Genomic DNA, 18,130 nt, shown 5'->3' on the forward strand with positions numbered 1-18,130 from the left:
CGAATGTACATTTAGGGTCGAACATGTCTTCAAGGGGAGAGAGAGATTTTTTTTAAATATAAACGTAATGTAAATTATACACAGATAGTTTGGCTTTGGAGCACTCGCCCCTCTCAGGGGGATTCGGTTTAAGTGCTGTTGGAGTTTATTCATGCAAACCTGTGCATTAAGTGCCAATTAAACTATTCTACACACACATAACATGTTTTATAAGCACAAATCCATGCTTTGCATGCATTACATGAGGCATTTGTTCTGGGTTTTTAGTTTTCTAGAGGGCGGGGACATACTGTACGTTGTCAGACTGTTTTCACAGCTGGCTAAGCAGCTCCTCTGCCTTTTTTCAGAGGTGTGTTCAAAACAAGTGCTTTACTTTCGACACCGGGGCTTCAATCCTGTTTTAACTATGAGATCAGTGCATTGTCCTTCGCTGGGTCCAACTCACCGCTCAACCTTTTAGACACTTCAAATGCTCAGCATTGTCAAAGTGTTGGATGCATTTCATGCATAACATCCCCTGACAATTTTGTTTCAGGGTCTTTTCTAAAGCTTTTCCCATTGGCCATAAATACCTGCCAATCAAGCCAAGGGAACTACAAATATTTAAACTCAACTTGTGGATAACCAATAACCACAGAGGGTATATTAACATTGTATGAAACAGGTAGTACATTTTTCTAATTCTAATTAGATTGTGATTAATTCATAACTTAGAAAAAGTTTAAGATTAATAGTGTTGAAATCCTCTCATAATATATCAAATTGACCCAAAATCAGCCCCAAAAGAGTGGTGCATGCCATTCTTTAAGAAAATAATCAAAGAAAAAAAAAAAAAAAAAAAAGTAAAATATACAATACATTTGAAAAGGAGTGAATCATCATCATTTCATCTGAACAGAGGAACAGTTCTCATGTTACACATCTCACAGACTGGGCGAGCACCAGGCAGTGTTTAGGAGCGAAGAGCAACATTTACCACAGAGCACAAAAACATGAGCACCAGAAAGCTTTTGTCATCTCCCTCAATCTGTTCCTGATGGAAAATACCAGAGGAGCATTTTCCTCTCCGCCTGCGTCCTCTGAGGGATAATCCCCACCTGGAAAATGAGATGATGGTTTTTCTGGTGCTTCAGCGGCGAGGAGGGAAAACAACAAGACGACACTACGCAAAACTCAACTTCTTCAAGCTGACCATTTTTTTATCTTTTTTTTTTTTTTGAATCATGGAGGTAATCGAGAGGAAAACAAAAGAGAAGTTTGGGTCCAAGCTGCAGCTTTCTGAAAGTCTTCACACTAAAGCTTTTTTCTTCCATCTCTCTGCCCTCCGATCGCTCCCGGCCCTATATCCCCCAGAGAAGAGCTACACTACGTGCATAACCTCAAACAGCTTTCTTTCTCTCTTGAGTTCGCTTACTTTTGAAAAGTGCTATTTTAGAAGTTTACCGCTAGAAATTTCGCTCCCCAAAACCCAACATCAGTTTTCTGTTCTTTGTCGCGATTAATTTGCAGGTCTATCTGCTATGGCTCTGCCATATTTAATCACATGGCCCCTCCCACAAGACAAAGCATTAGTGAGAGGCGTGTCTTGTCCTCCTGTTTGTCTGCTATAGGTCCAACAGGAAATGACCATATTTGAAACCCACATTATCTGTCTCAGTTACCCTGAGTTACAATGAGGAGAAAAGAAATCATCCAGAATCACGGATTGGCTTTAACATCATCAGTCATAATAATTTATAATATATTAAATCTTCCTTTCCCTGGCTTCTATCAACTACCCCTCCCCACTGCATATTGCCCACCCATCATCCCTAAACGCCCCTCAATAAATGCACATTGTTGTAGTTAACTGCCGTTAAAACTGTCTGAGGTTTGAGGGAAATAAACGTTTAAAACTCATCAGCTAAGCAGTTTGATTAGAAAAGGAAAAAAAACATCAGCAATGTATTGTTGTTTGCTAAGACTAGCTAAAACTCAGTAGCTTAGACTGGCTAAAGCCTCGTATAGGAGCTAGATAATCAAGTTGATAGCAGCAGGGTTTCACATTCTGATCCTAAAAGGCCTTCATCCAATAAAGGTCTCCATGCAAGGGATGAGCTCCCTTCGGTCACCGTTTGGAGGGCAACCTGAAGGCGGCTCCAGCGTTCCAGGATCAGCAGTGAGACACTGATGGAGGTTCATGAGGTAGCAATCCGCCTTAAAAAGGCTGATCCATAATCAGTTTACCCCTCAACTTGTCTCTTGGCAAAAAAAAGAGGGTTTTTCGAGCTCCCTGGGATCTGATTATGGATCAGCGTACGCAGGCGATGTGCACCACTGACCCATTATGAGGTTGCGACTGGGCTTCGGAGACAGACCAAAATAAGTGCATGATGCAAGGGCAACAATGCCGAGGTAACCTGGTCTGTAAGCGCCGGACCAAAAGTGTAGTGCAAAAGAAAGCAAAACAAATGAAAAGATATCGATAAAGGAAACAAGTTGATTCTAGAAGTCAGTAGTGTCCACGAAACTCACAAACATGCATCCCTGAATGACTTTTGTGTCTTTTCTCATTCAAAAAGGACGGGTTAATGTTGCTTTCGTCCGCACAGAGATTAGCGGAATATCTTATGGAGGAAAGAAAAGATTTGCAGTTAAAGCGTCATGGCTACCTGGCAATAAGAGGATGGGTTTTGATTCACAACCCTGGCGAGGAATATCAATGGTATGATTAAACTTTACAGTTGGCTTCAAATGTAATAGACTGTTCACTTACCAATTTCAGATAGTACTCCGTAAGAGAGGGGAGCAATAAAGGGGCTTATGTGTCCATGGAGTTAATTTTCAACCTTCCCCTCCTTCCCATTATGTTCCCCAATTGGAATGTTCCAAAGCCCAAACTGCACTTTTAAGCAGCATTGGTTCAGTCTATCAAGTTCAGAAAAAGGGGAAAGGGTTTTTTTGGGCTGGGGATTATCAGCATGCTTATGGAAATTTCATTTGATTTATGTCTTTAGCTGCATTTGTTAAGCCCCTGGATATAAAAGCTAAACAAATGCTAATACAGCATTGCTTAAACCACGCTTGTTAAAAACCATCTGATTAGTTGTTTATCTCACGTTTGTTTTTAAGAATCCTCCTCATATTATCCCTGCGTTTGTGCTCACCCAGATACTGCAAAGTAAGTTGGCACAAATAAAGCCCCATCCATTTTCAAATTACTTTTGTCATTTGACTGAGGTTTACATGTGTATGTCGTTTAGTCGATTGGTTTGAAATTGTCTTCAATCTCTTCTTTTACATTGTCCTGGAGCTCAGCAGCAGCCAGTGGCGGCCCGTCGTCTCGCGGTGTTGCGTTGAGCCTGTTCTCCGACTCCCCAAGAGGAAAATCCAGGCCTCCTGCTTCCATCTTCATCATCAGCTTGAGCTTCTTCTTTGGGGGGTTCTTCAAGGTTCCAAGGCGCTCCTTCACCTTGTACTCCAGGGTGCTGTGCGGGATCCCGTACATGTTCTGAGCCTTGGACACACTCATCTTCCCGGTCATCACTTGGGTTATGGCCTCCTCCAGGATGTCTGTGTTGTACTGGCGATAACGGCCCCTCTTCTTCCTCGGCTGCTTGGAGTTGGGGTCCCCTTCTGCGTCAGAGGTGGAGTACGCTGGCCCAGAACTGGAGTGGTCCAAGTCGGAGCTCCAGTAGTCGGCAGCGCCATCCAGAAGGCTTCCAAGACTTCCTCCCCGGCGGTTCTGCTTGGGTAGGATGGCTCTCAGCTTCCGGTTTAGACTGTTTTCACCATGACATCCTCCCCCAATCCCCATGGCGCCATATCCGTACAGCTCGTTGCCATGGGGGTCCCAGGAGAGATCCATGCCCCGAACTTGTGGGATCTTTAGGTCGACAGGAGGCGAGTGGCCCTGGTCCCTCTTCCCCTCGTTGTGGTGGTGGTGTTGGGCTTTGGAGACATGATTGTGGTGGTGGGAACTTTTGTAGGAGAAGGCTCCGTGGTGGTTGTGGTGATTCTCCAGGAATGTAGGCAGGTCTTTGAGGTCGCTGAGGGCCCCGTTCAAAGCTCCACTGGCCTGCTTTAGCTTCATCAGGCTTTCGAGGTGGGCCTTGCTTCCCCAGAAAGAGGAAGAGCCCTTCTGGCCAAGCAAGGCGAGGGACTGCGCATGATTGAGCAAGCCTGCTGACTCTAAATTAGCCAATGAGAGAGCAGCAGGCTGGCTCAGGAGGCGGTGCTTCTGGCTGAGGAGCTCTTCCTTGATACGCAGCGAGCGGGCCAATGGCGGCTTGAAGGAGGTGGAGTTGGCGTAGTTCTCCCTCAGTCCGTCCTGCAAGCTTCTCTGCAGCAAACCGTCCTCGTCCACCTCTGGCAGGGTGTGTTCCGCTTTAATGGGACGTCTGGATGGAGAAAAACAGAACAATTTAGGGATAGCGTCGGGTGTCTTCAAAATCTGTAATGCGTTGATTCAGAATCGAAGTCCAATTTGTGCCTTTTTACCACATATTAGAACTATCATTATTAAACATCACTTCATTTCCAGTGAGTGTAATTGATTTTAAATTGAGGTAGGGCGAGAATGTAATTCATTATGTTTTTATCTTTAAAACCCATTCATTCTCAACAAATACTGGTTTTTCGAAATTGAAAATTGAGGATTTGAACTGCGTCTATTTTGAGTTGAACACAGTAACAAAGTCAAATTTAGACTTTGAGTTTAACTCATCTTCTTCTAGGAGCAGTTTGGGTTGTAAAAACATTAAACACAATTAAAAGGGCTTGAAATGTAGATATTAGCATACTTCTCATAAAAATTCTCAAACATTTGTATTGGCAAAATGGTTTCATTCTTGTTATACCATCTTTAATCTAGCAACTACTACTTTAAGAAGGCATTGTTTATCTCCAGAGTCACAATCTACATTTATTTTGTTGTTTTGGATAATAATTTGCTTTAAAATTGAGTTTCTTGAATTAAAATGCAGTCATACAGTATGCGAGCGTTTTTTATTTCTTTCTGAAAAACCATGTCTGCTGTTGAAACATACGCTTGCATTAAATTGCATCGACTCAAAACTGCTGCGGCCAATGCTCCTACTGCTGAGTAACTATAGCAACAGTGGAAAGGCTCTTTAAAAAATGCTCCCTTAGGTTTGTCATAGCGGGAAATGGCTTTCAAATCAACGGCTGGCTGGGGGGAGAAGAAACTTGAGGGGAAATACTGTATCTCTCCAGTGGAGACATAGTCTGGTGAGCTGCAGAGTTACCAACTGTGCCATGTGGGGAGTCCTCAGCGGGAGCTTTAAGACAGATTACCACAGTGGGCGGTCTCGGGCTCGATGGAGACAATACAGGGTTAACGAGAGGCTTTGGAGTCTGTACTCTCTAATAGAGTCATCAGGGAGGACGCGCCAGACAGATTCTGAGAATCAATGGGAACACGTATTTGCAAAAATAAAAGAATAAAAATAACACGCAACTTACAAATGATGTACATAGACTCTTATGGCACTACTTCTATTCTATTTGATTGTATTTTACTTGCACTATTTTATGTTTTATTGTGTTGCACTGTTGGAACAGCCTGGGACCTAAGATTTTCATCGACATACGGTACACTGTAGCTATGTACACATGACAATGAAAGCCTTGAATCTTGAATGACACTGATAGAAAGATTGTTTCAGAATCTGGGGGTATGCTTGGTGCTCCCCGAACAACAGTGTGTGCATTGAGGCTAAACATTTTGTTGGCAATTATATCCTGCAGCCTTTTGTACGTCTTTTCTCCATGAATATGTGTCCCCGGTGTTCCAGGGAACTCACCAAGTGTCAGAAAACACAACCCTCTCTATTTTCCTCCATACCCAAATCTATTAAAAAGGGGCTGCAACGGATCTGATACAGACTGATCCAGATTTGAACACTTCTATGACGTCACAGAAGTGGCGCTACGGCTATTGGGCCAACTCCACCAATCAGGAGGAGACAGCCACGGACATTGCCGTTGGAAAGCGCTGGAGACGCTGTAGTACATATGCCAGGCCTGTAGATGGTGCTGTTCTCACAGAATCAGCCCATGATGCAAAGACAGTGTTGAATTGAGCGAAATGAGGAATGGATAAAATGCATGATCTGTTTGGTATTTTGAAAAATAAGGTATGGTCCTACACTATATTATTCACATATAGCATGACAGGTCCACATGTCATTGTTACACCAGGAGTAAATGGAATAGCATTTAGTCCATCATGGGACATCTTAAACCAGGTCTGATTGAACTTTTTTGGTCATTCTTAAACAATCTAAGTAAAAATGTGATTATACAGAAATCAGTTATGCTTCTAAATAAAAATATAAAGAAATAAAGAATGTACAAACAAAAAAATGTAGTTTTTGTCTGAGGTCTTTCTACAAACATGGCCAGGAAAGTATTAACCAGTAACCTATAATACAAACTGCAACCTGGTGTCTTAAGGTGGTGGTTCAGTGGGGGTGGAAACTCTGTACAGGCTCCACCTCCTCCTGTAGTTAATATTACATGGCCTCATCATTAGAGACTCCTGGTGAGGCTCGGGGCCTTTAGGAGGGCCCGAGCACCCTGAGGGAGTAGACTGAGCCCTAAGGGGCAGTTCCTTGTTTGCCTATCGTGGAAATACCTCCCGATGGCAAGGTTTACCTGCTGGGTCCTTTGTCTGTGGAAAATTGTTTGACAAGGGTGTGAATGAACAAAAAGCTTTTTTGTTGATGTTTTTTTTACAATTTAAAGGAATGTATGCCTTTCTCTACTAAACTAAATGGAGAATTCATTTTTTCATGGGATATTGCCAATTCCCGAGGACAATGAATTATTAATAGTGAAAAATCAGAATTTTTACCATCTTCTTTCTTTCACTCTTGCAGAACCTGTGAGTTTTATAATGATCCTTACTGCAGTTATATTAGAACTTCATTCCTGATCGATTGAACTCTGATTCGTTTTAGCCAAACCACCTTTTTACAAACTGTTAATTTTTGCTAAGTAATAACCCATCATTGGACTACAGAAGGTCAGTCCAAAACAAAAGACCTGAAGTGTCACAGTCTTGAAACATCAGATACAACTCCTGGTTAAAGGCCAGGTCCATACTTGAAAATCTGTAGCTGCGTTTGCTCTATTGATAACTTTAATGCACTTAATTTCAATCAAGAACTAGTGGGATAAACACTGGCCTTGTTTGCTAGCTCTGTTTCTAGGCAACACTAGTTTTTACCGGAAAGAACCACTCTTGTGACGGCCATTTGGGACTTGCGTTAACTATCATTTCAAAGCAACACTTCTCATATCTCACTTTAGAAAGCAAGTGGAGGTGTGTTTACTGTTGGACCAGAGAGCCCACAGGGGGGGGGGGCAGATTTCTATGCCCACATCCTCCTCCACAACCACAGCCACGCAGAAATCCTGCATTCGGGGCAGGATTGTGTATCGAACCTCGACTAATCCATCTTTGACCTACAGATCAAATGCATTCCTTGAAATGGCAGCCGCGATTAGCGCTGATTGTTTATTTTCCCTCTGGATGCAGGATGCGAGTATGATGGCTACCGATTCAAACATGACTTCAAGGCAGAGTACTCATCCATCAATACATGACTGCACTAAGGATTGTCAATAGATCCACTGACACGGAGGAGAAAAGAGAAAACCGGTTTTGGGGGGCGTGGAATATAGATGTATAAGAGAACTGGATGAAACGTTGGAGGCGGGGCTAATTCATTCATTCCCTTTATTTACTTCCAAAAACACAGTGACTTTACTAAGTAACACTTGTGCTTCTATTGGCTAGCGCTCCAACACATTGTACGTGATAGGCTAAGGGGTGGGACATCTCTAAGCAGAGCACAACAGAGCCGGTCAGCTAACCAATCAGAGCAGACTGGGCTCTGGTTTCAGACAGAGGGTGAAAAGAGGTGCTGCAGCACAGGCAGTATAAGAACAATAAAGATTTTTTTGAACATTAAAGCATGGAGACATGTCCCAGTAGAGACACAACATACAAATAAAAAACACAAATCTAGCTTAAAAGGTCGCCTTTAAGTAATGTGAACTTAATATACTTAAAACTCAAAATATACATCATTTAAAAACGTCTCATACCCAATGTAATCTTGATTATTTCCCTAGAATATTGAGCACCCATATCTTTTTTTGTCTTTTTAAATTACAAAAAGTAGCACTGTGAACATTGCTTACAGTACCAAAAGCAGATTAATGGCGGTTAAGTATGACTGAAATGATTGAGCAGCTGGGAACCCAAGTAGAGAACTGTCTGAATCTAAACCAACACACAGGACAACTTGTCTAATCTGACAGTAAAACAATAACTGCTGATAAAATCTGCCTGATGGTTTTCATCCACTCGTGAAATCAATCTTTGTCAAAGGAGAAGCTTGACTGCGGTTGGGCATCTGACTTAGATTTGAATCATGATCATTAGAACAGTATCATGTTCTTCCCTCAGGCTAAACTCCACACAGTACTTAGTGTTAAGACTGACAAGTGCTCTGTGGCTCAGGAACACAACAGGCGTTACTGCTTCAACCTCTCCGCTGTTGTTTTAGGAGAATGGCCGTGGCGCAGAGGCTGGTTTGACTAATCCTGTTATCTTACCCTTTGACCCTGGGCTCAGGGGAGAAGCCGGGGAAGGTTTTGAGGTTGCCTGCGCTGAGGCTCTTTTTGGTGGAGAGGTCCAGGACGCCGTCTGAAGAGAAACAGGAAATAAAAGATTTAACACAACTTAGCGTGAATCAAAGCAGTAATGGTTTTAAAAGAACACACTGCACACGTAACTACATCTCTTCAGGGCTGGAAAAGTACTTTTTTATTATTTCAGGTCTCTTTTTTTATTTACCTGCTATTCAACTATTGCTGTAACTCTGAAAATGTCCCCGCTTTGGGACTCACAAAGGATTTCTGATAGAGATGTCCCGATCCGATCACGTGATTGGGGATCGGAGCCGATCACGTGATTTTCAAAAGATCGGAATCGGGAGAAAAAAATCGGGGATCGGGATTTTTTTTTTTTTTTTTTTGTATTCAATGTTACAAAACAAAAATGACCATGTTCAAGTCTTAAAGTCATCCTGAGGCCTTAGTTTTGGTTTCAAATGACACAACATCATGTATGTGTTGCTTCTTTGGGGCTTGTTTTCATAGACCTGGTTGCTTATTTCTCTCAAATCTGGCAACACAGTGGGCAGGGCGCAGTGTCTAATTGTAGCAGTAAGCTAACGAGTACTGAAAGCTTTATTTTGTTTTGATCCAATGCTGCACAACTGAACTGATCCAATGCTGCTGTGAAAGAAAGAAGCTATATCCATGTTGGATAGAATATCCAATTTAAATAAAAAAATAACCTTAAGGGACAACTTGAATGCTTTTTTTCTTTTTTTTTGTCTTAATGCATTGCATAAAGATCGGATCGGGAAAAATCGGTATCGGCAAATTGTCAAAATTAAATGATCGGAATCGGATCGGGAGCAAAAAAAGGTGATCGGGACATCCCTAGTTTCTGATTCTGTATTCCGATATTATACTTAAGCAAAGGGGGGGAAACAAATTGTAAAAATACTTTGTAACAAGTTCAAGTCCAGTACTTAAAATCCTGCTTTAAGGGCAAAATAATGAACATCTAACTATACGTAGGAACCAAAAGGACATGTACAGCTCATTTCAGCTTCAAATATATATTCAATTACTGGATTATGATTATTGATGCATTAATATGTCTATCAGAGCTGGTCGGGCTCGACTTAATTTGAATTATCTATTCTCTTCTTGAGATTTATGTATTTGAATGCATGCCACTTGTTTGTTAAAAGGCATTATAACGTTATTTTTGTATCTAATTTTATGATTAAATCTAGTATGTTTAAAGTAGAGACAAGAACATTTAAAATCCACATTTGTCTGTTCAATCACATTCATAATAATCTTTCTCCTATTTTAACAAGACAGAAGAAATACCTTGTTGTTTAACAATAAGAATAATATGTACCAATCAATCTTTGACTAACCTGAGCAGTTCACCATATTGGCAACTATGCTGTATGTTAATTAATTCTATCTGTTTCTTTGTTTACCATTTAAAAAACATTATCTTCTAAATCAAGATGAAGGAACAAACCTGAGGAAGAAAGAGATGAATATTTTAGATATGTGTTTGTGTGAGTTATACATGAGGCAGAATGCAGTCGATCCCATTGCACTTCTTTTAAATACAATCTATTAACGTCTCTAATTCATTTTTAGCAGCTTCTGCAACTGCTTGTTTCTGTGTCTGCATATGGAAACCACTGAATGAAAAAAGCCTGAGATACTATGTTGTGCTTCTGAACAGGTGGTCTCTCACTTAAGCAAGGAAGTCTGGGAAATATGGCCACATGCTGTGTGTGAAATCTCAGTTTCTTCGTGAATATGTTCGTCAGCAAATCAGGTCACAACACACACACACGTAGAAAATATGAATCATGATGTGTGAGAGGACATGAAGTCGAGGGGATATTAGCAAAGCTGATGTGCTCTCAAAATGTAAACACTATGGTAAGATAGGAAAATGGTGAGTTATTGATTAATAGACTCTAGATTTTGAAGACTTTTTAAATATTTTTCCAGACTTTTTTTAGTTCACGACTAGAGCGCTGTTTAAAATCGTTCAATTTTTCCTTCTTATCTGATGGTTTTTGCCTCAAAAAATCCAAAAGTTAATGCTTTTGAAAAGACTGATTTGGGAAACAAACAAAGTCTTCCCAGAGCAATTCTAACGTATACTGATAATTCATCTCAGTCATCAATCTGTGTGTTTTTCTGTTGTAATCCCTAAAGTGCAGTTGACCTTTTGACCCCCCCGTGAGCCTATATAGGCAGGACTCGTGACTGCTGCACTAATCTCACTAGCTTGTTGTTGTTTAGTCCAACAACAAATATATTCAAATGAACTGTACAGCCCAGAGGAATCAAACATATATTCAAATGAACTGTACAGCCCAGAGGAATCAAAAATATATTCAAATGAACTGTACAGCCCAGAGGAATCAAACATATATTCAAATGAACTGTACAGCCCGGAGGAATCAAAAATATATACCATAGTTATGTTTAATACACAGAATCTTACTTCCAAAATTAATCTTAATCAAAATGCACTTGAGTCACAAAATGCCCAGGGATAACCACCACGCTAAATTACAGTAATGAGGTCCTTCCTCGATGTTAACATGCTTGTTTTCACACATTATAAGAACTTACAGTATTAGAGAGTTATATGAAAAATGTATTTATTCTCAATGTGAAGATTATAGCTGCCAGATGCCCTCAGCTCGAATCAGATCATACACGGCAACTCGTCCTTACAAAGTATTATGTAACAGTCCTGCTCTGTGTTGGGTAAAATATGTGTTCAACAAAATCAAACTAAAGGACTTAATTGACTGAAATTCATCACAAATAAACTTTCCGAAGTAAACCAACTAACTGTGAATATCAATCTTGTTCTGGAGGAGAACATTGTGTTTTTCACTACATAATATTTGGGTTCTGTGTAATAAAAAAATATGTATAATCTTATCTCATAGTCATTGTTTTTTGTTACTTTAACTTTTTTTTTTTTTTTTTACAGTCAACCCAAATCATGCGTAAAGGCAACTCAGTATGGTCGCACCTGGTGGGGAAGGCGGGTAGTTTGGCTTTGGAAATAAAAAACAGTTTGAAAAAAGATTTGGACTTGCCGCTACATTCCTCATGCCCTCAAACTAAATCTGAGAGCAAAGGTTAAATCCTAGTCTCTCTGTGGGTTCACAATGCACCCTGTTCAATTACATTTGACTCATTGTCAACGTAAAAACAAATTTGATTGCTTGAGCATTTTAATTTTTCCTAAAATGAAATCTACTGAGTGTGTATATGATCCAGCTTTGGGGATTACCAGAGTCACATTTTGTCTAAAAGGAATCCCCCTGTATGTGTGGGAGAGAGATAATGGCAGAGCATGAGGTGGTTTGGAAATGCCTAAATCTTTTTGGTGAAAAACTCCAGAGGCTTACTGTAAGCAGATTCTAAAAAGCTGGTATTAAAGAGGGTCACTGATCATGATCATGATCATCAATGGTCACCGGTCACTGAGTTGAGGGTTGAAACAACGAGCTGTCGCTTCCGCTCTGCAGCCGGTTCTGAGAAGGACGGGCAGCCCCCCTGCTGGGTTGGTTTGATTACACTTCAGCCACAAGCTTTATTACAGAGATCAATGTTCTGCTGCAGAGGCTGAATCCTAAACAGGAGGCCGTTCAGAGATCTGAATGTGTTCAATGATAGTCTCTGTGTGTAGAAAGGGAATCTGTGAGAGCAGTCTGCTAATTACAGCTAACTGTAGTCAATGTGCATTTGCAACAATCAAACAAAACAAAAATAAATATGTTTTCAGGTGAACAATTTGGACCTGATTCAGATGTTTATGATTGTTTAGGTGTCTTTTAATAAGCAGGTAGTCATATCATTAGCTAGAACTAGCTGGATCTGATCGATATGGACCCAAACGCGAGTGAAGTCTAATCTGACGGGAGAGAGAGATCAGCTGCTGCTGACGAGTCGACACGCAGCTCTGCATGATCACATGCAGCGGTGAGCGGACAAAACACACTTCAGGTTAGAATATCACACGTAGCTATTTTAATTACCTCTCAAACTACCTAAACTAGTTATAGATATGTTTAGTTTTACGGTCGGGTCACTCATTACTGGATCCGCGAGCTGCATGATACTGACGTGCTGTCAGGAGAGGGAGAGAGCGCTCCGTTTATTATTCCCGTGTTATTGTCCAAAGTTACTGTATAAATTATTACTTTTTAATAATCTAGTTAATCTACTATAATTAGTTTGTTTAATATCCAATCATATCAATTTGTTTTAAAGCTCACCGGCACTTTTCTCATTTTGGCCGGAATATTTCAACTTTAACGGACATGTTGACCGGCGAAACAAATGTGTAACGGAAACTCTGGTGTGTGTGTGTGTGTGTGTGTGTGTGTGTGTGTGTGTGTGTGTGTGTGTGTGTGTGTGTGTGTGTGTGTGTGTGTGTGTGTGCTCTCACCCGGCTGGCTCGGTTCCAGTTCCTCCTCCTCCTCGTTCTTTTTGACGGACAGGTCGAGCGGGCCGTCCTGGTCGGCCATGAGAAGCTTGCTGAGGACGGGGTTCTGTGCAGAGGCAGCAGCCGTCCCCCCCCCTCCTGACCCGTTACTGGTCCCCGTGCCGTTGCTGCTCTGGATGCATGTCGGTGCTGAGGCGGCAGCAGCGGCGGAGTTTGGGCTGAAACCAGGTCCCGGGGTGGGGGAAGGAGAGGAGGAGGAGGAGGAGGCAGAAGATGGAGGGGAGCCGGGCGCGATCAGAGGCGCCGCTCTCGGCAGGCTTTGGTCCTTCATGGTGCCGTTGGGCAGGGGAGGAGAGTCGTCCTGAGTAGTTTTTGAGGTATATTCGGCAGCGAACTGGCGGATCATTCGCTGCATGATCTCACGAGCCACTAGAGGAATGTGAGGTTCTGAGAAACTTGGGAGGTCTGGGGAGAAATAAAAAAAACCAGAAGATAAGATTGCTGGCAATGTACATCAGAGAAATGAAGACACTAGAAATAAACAGTCCAAAATATTTCTGAAATATAAATAAAATAAAATAGCATTAAAAAGTTACAAACATGTGGAAAGTATACATTTGGAAATACAAATTTCGCAACAGCACACATGTCAGAATCCCGTACTCCAGGAACAACTCTTTATGTTCACCAGTTTATTCATCCTGAAAAATGTAATCCTGATGCTATACTGAAAATAATCAAACAGTCGCTCAGAAGCAGCTCTTAATCCTGCCTATTGCCCACCATGTCTGTGTGAGATTACTGCCTGCCATCCTCCCGCTGCAGCTCTCATACCTTCTCCCTAAAATCTACCCAGGATTCTCTCTCGATTTCACTCCAACGTCGAGCACTTTGTCGCTATTTTAACTTGTAAACGGAGGTGTGTGGCACAGTGGATAGTGCGTTGGTGTTGGGATCAGGGGCTCACAGGTTCAAACCCCACTGCAGTCAGCATGTCGTTGTGTCCCTGAGACACTTCACCCCAAATTGCTCCTGTGGGGATTGTCCACCGTATTGAGTCTGTCAGTCGATTTGGATAAAAGTGTCTAACAAGTGACATGTACTGTAAACCAGATAAATGTATGCATGATGATTCAGCCATGTGTTAATTGTGTTAAGGGTTAACAAATTGCAAATACTTTGTTTCCAAATTCTTACAAATTAGTTTTTGCTTCTTCTTTCTATTTTATAATCAGTGAAAATGCCATCTTGTTATATTTTGGACTGTGACACAGCCTGGGGCTTCTGGGAAATTGCATTTGGTGTTTTTTGGGCAATTTCCAGACATTTTTAAAGATAAAATGACCAAACTATTTTATAATTGAAGGTGAATAGAAAGTGATTTGTTGAAATATCACACAAAATTCCAGTGACCTAACATTTAAAAAATGTTTTTTATTGGTTCGTATAACTAGAGAGTATGACGGTTGAAAAAACCTTAGGCTGTGGCTCAGTGGATAGTGTGCTGGACTTGGAACACAAGTTGTACTCAGCTTAGATTCTATCATCATTCAGAGCATTTCATTTATCAAAACACAAGTACAGTGAGACAAAGATTCTAAATAAAAGAACAATTTCAAAGTGCAACAAATACCAAGAGACCGGTGAGAGTCTGGGAGGAATTACAGAAACCAAACGTCCAATTATCCCCTGCTGCGACAACACAAACATCAAACACTCATGCATTCATCTCATCGGGTAATTCCCATTGAGGAAAACAGAGCCACTCATTTGTTATTAATGCATTAATCTGCCATTGTCCCAGATAAATCAACTGCACTTATCTCTTTATAACCGCCACATGTAGTATATTTGGTTTCTCTTATGCGTGCCAGCGAGTCGAAACCTAAATCCTCCAAACAATACATTAGACCCAAAATATAATCCTGTGCTGAATTAATCCAAAAATAATATACGTTCTGCACTTAATCCACTGTATATACAGCACTTAATCCTCTCCAGTGAGCAAGGTTAAGGCACAGTAATATCAACGTTAATGCCGTTTTCAAACATGCCTTACACGACATCTGCATTATTTCTTCATATATTTCAAATTATCTAGTTTTTCTGAATTTAGATGAAAAGTTGAAGGGGTTTAACAGCTTGATTGCCATTTCTTCACATTGTGAACTAAAAAAACAAGTAACATAAATAAATGTGTGAAAAATACTCTTAAAACTTCTCCGTCTTACTTATTATTGTGAACTTTTGGCACTTGAAGGCCAACGGCAGCCTGAGGCTCTGCTGAGTGTTGGCTCAAGACTAAAAGGTGACTTCGTAATCATTCGTCTTTAAATGATGTATTATTTAATATCCTTGTTGGCTTGCTTTCTACTTTAGTTTAATCCTTAACTTTTGTATTAAAGATGACACTTTGTTTTAAAAAGTGTGATTAATTATTCAGGCAAACTTTAAAAACAATGGATGTTATTTTTCACAAGTCCGATGCCAAGCCTCTATTTATAAAACCAGTATGTGTCGCACATTGAGTTTGAGTTTGCATTGTTGCTCATTATTAAGCAATGTAAAAATAAACAGTGCTGTTAACACACAATTACAAAATGCTTTACAGATGATTAAACAAATCCATGTCAAACACAGGAAGACAACTGAGGTAACACAAGTCCAATCTATCAATGAGATATTTGAATCATAAAATAAAGAAAATATCCTTCAACATATAATCCTAAACACCTTTAATCCATTTTCAATAAAAACCTACAACTTAAAGGTCACTAAACCCACTTCTTCGTGTCTCTTCTACATCAACATGTGTCCCCTCTTCTTCATGTCTCTTCTACATCAACATGTGTCCCCTCTTCTTCATGTCTCTTCTACATCAACATGTGTCCCCTCTTCTCCATGTCTCTTCTACATCAACATGTGTCCCCTCTTCTCCATGTCTCTTCTACATCAACATGTGTCCCCTCTTCTTCATGTCTCTTCTACATCAACATGTGTCCCCTCTTCTTCATGTCTCTTCTACATCAACATGTGTCCCCTCTTCTCCATGTCTCTTCTACATCAACATGTGTCCCCTCTTCTTCATGTCTCTTCTTCATCAACATGTGTCCCCTCTTCTTCATGTCTCTTCTTCATCCACATGTGTCCCCTCTTCTTCATGTCTCTTCTTCATCAACATGTGTCCCCTCTTCTTCATGTCTCTTCTTCATCAACATGTGTCCCCTCTTCTTCATGTCTCTTCTACATCAACATGTGTCCCCTCTTCTTCATGTCTCTTCTACATCAACATGTGTCCCCTCTTCTTCATGTCTCTTCTACATCAATATGTGTCCCCTCTTCTTCATGTCTCTTCTACATCAACATGTGTCCCCTCTTCTTCATGTCTCTTCTACATCAATATGTGTCCCCTCTTCTTCATGTCTCTTCTACATCAACATGTGTCCCCTCTTCTCCATGTCTCTTCTACATCAACATGTGTCCCCTCTTCTTCATGTCTCTTCTACATCAACATGTGTCCCCTCTTCTCCATGTCTCTTCTACATCAACATGTGTCCCCTCTTCTTCATGTCTCTTCTACATCAACATGTGTCCAGTCTTCTTCGTGTCTCTTCTACATCAACATGTGTCCCCTCTTCTTCGTGTCTCTTCTACATCAACATGTGTCCCCTCTTCTCCATGTCTCTTCTACATCAACATGTGTCCCCTCTTCCTCATGTCTCTTCTACCTCAACATGTGTCCCCTCTTCTTCATGTCTCTTCTACATCAACATGTGTCCCCTCTTCCTCATGTCTCTTCTACATCAACATGTGTCCCCTCTTCTACATCAACATGTGTCCCCTCTTCTTCATGTCTCTTCTACATCAACATGTGTCCCCTCTTCTTCATGTCTCTTCTACATCAACATGTGTCCCCTCTTCTCCATGTCTTTTCTACATCAACATGTGTCCCCTCTTCTCCATGTCTTTTCTACATCAACATGTGTCCCCTCTTCTTCATGTTTCTTCTACATCAACATGTGTCCCCTCTTCTCCATGTCTTTTCTACATCAACATGTGTCCCCTCTTCTTCATGTCTCTTCTACATCAACATGTGTCCCCTCTTCTTCATGTCTCTTCTACATCAACATGTGTCCCCTCTTCTTCATGTCTCTTCTACATCAACATGTGTCCCCTCTTCTTCATGTCTCTTCTACATCAACATGTGTCCCCTCTTCTTCATGTCTCTTCTACATCAACATGTGTCCCCTCTTCTTCATGTCTCTTCTACATCAACATGTGTCCCCTCTTCTTCATGTCTCTTCTACATAAACATGTGTCCCCTCTTCTTCATGTCTCTTCTACATCACCATGTGTCCCCTCTTCTTCATGTCTCTTCTACATCAACATGTGTCCCCTCTTCTTCGTGTCTCTTCTACATCAACATGTGTCCCCTCTTCTCCATGTCTCTTCCACATCAACATGTGTCCCCTCTTCTCCATGTCTCTTCTACATCAACATGTGTCCCCTCTTCTCCATGTCTCTTCTACATCAACATGTGTCCCCTCTTCTACATCAACATGTGTCCCCTCTTCTTCATGTCTCTTCTACCTCAACATGTGTCCCCTCTTCTTCATGTCTCTTCTACATCAACATGTATCCCCTCTTCTTCATGTCTCTTCTACATCAACATGTGTCCCCTCTTCTTCATGTCTCTTCTACATCAACATGTGTCCCCTCTGTGGAAAGAGACTCTGAAAGTTTCAGGAACAAAGATTCTCTCTCTTTTTGATCAATTTCTATAAAAACCTGTCTGAAAATGAGCTGATCAGATTTTGGCCACTTTATGATGTCATAACGATGTTTTGGCTTGTGTAACCATTAGCCAATCACCAACCAAGGTAACCCCCCCCCTCCCTTATCACCTGAATCTCCTCTTAGAGCACCATTGAGTTCTTTGTAACCAAATGTCTCTCAGAGGGGCGTGGGGAGGGGCTCCTTATTTTCATCTAAAGTAACAGACAGAGAATCAGCACTTTTGAAACAGGGCTG

General features: G+C 41.1%; 1 protein-coding gene across 1 annotated transcript in view; it reads right to left on the minus strand.

The window, feature by feature from the left end:
* Positions 1–1,827: 1,827 nt before the first annotated feature.
* The window catches only part of lcor (ligand dependent nuclear receptor corepressor), a gene marked incomplete at its 5' end in the record, with an annotated part of 86,673 nt that continues 70,370 nt past the window's right edge, over positions 1,828–18,130 (minus strand). The window contains 3 exons of the mRNA XM_079675124.1: positions 1,828–4,379; positions 8,629–8,719; positions 13,103–13,564. Of these exons, the coding sequence (XP_079531250.1) occupies positions 3,239–4,379; positions 8,629–8,719; positions 13,103–13,564 (1,694 nt within the window). The 3' untranslated portion in view covers positions 1,828–3,238. The remainder of the gene's footprint in view (positions 4,380–8,628; positions 8,720–13,102; positions 13,565–18,130) is intronic.

This window comes from Notothenia rossii (assembly GCF_949606895.1).
Source record: "Notothenia rossii genome assembly, chromosome: 1".
In the NCBI taxonomy this organism is placed as follows: Eukaryota; Metazoa; Chordata; class Actinopteri; order Perciformes; family Nototheniidae; genus Notothenia; species Notothenia rossii.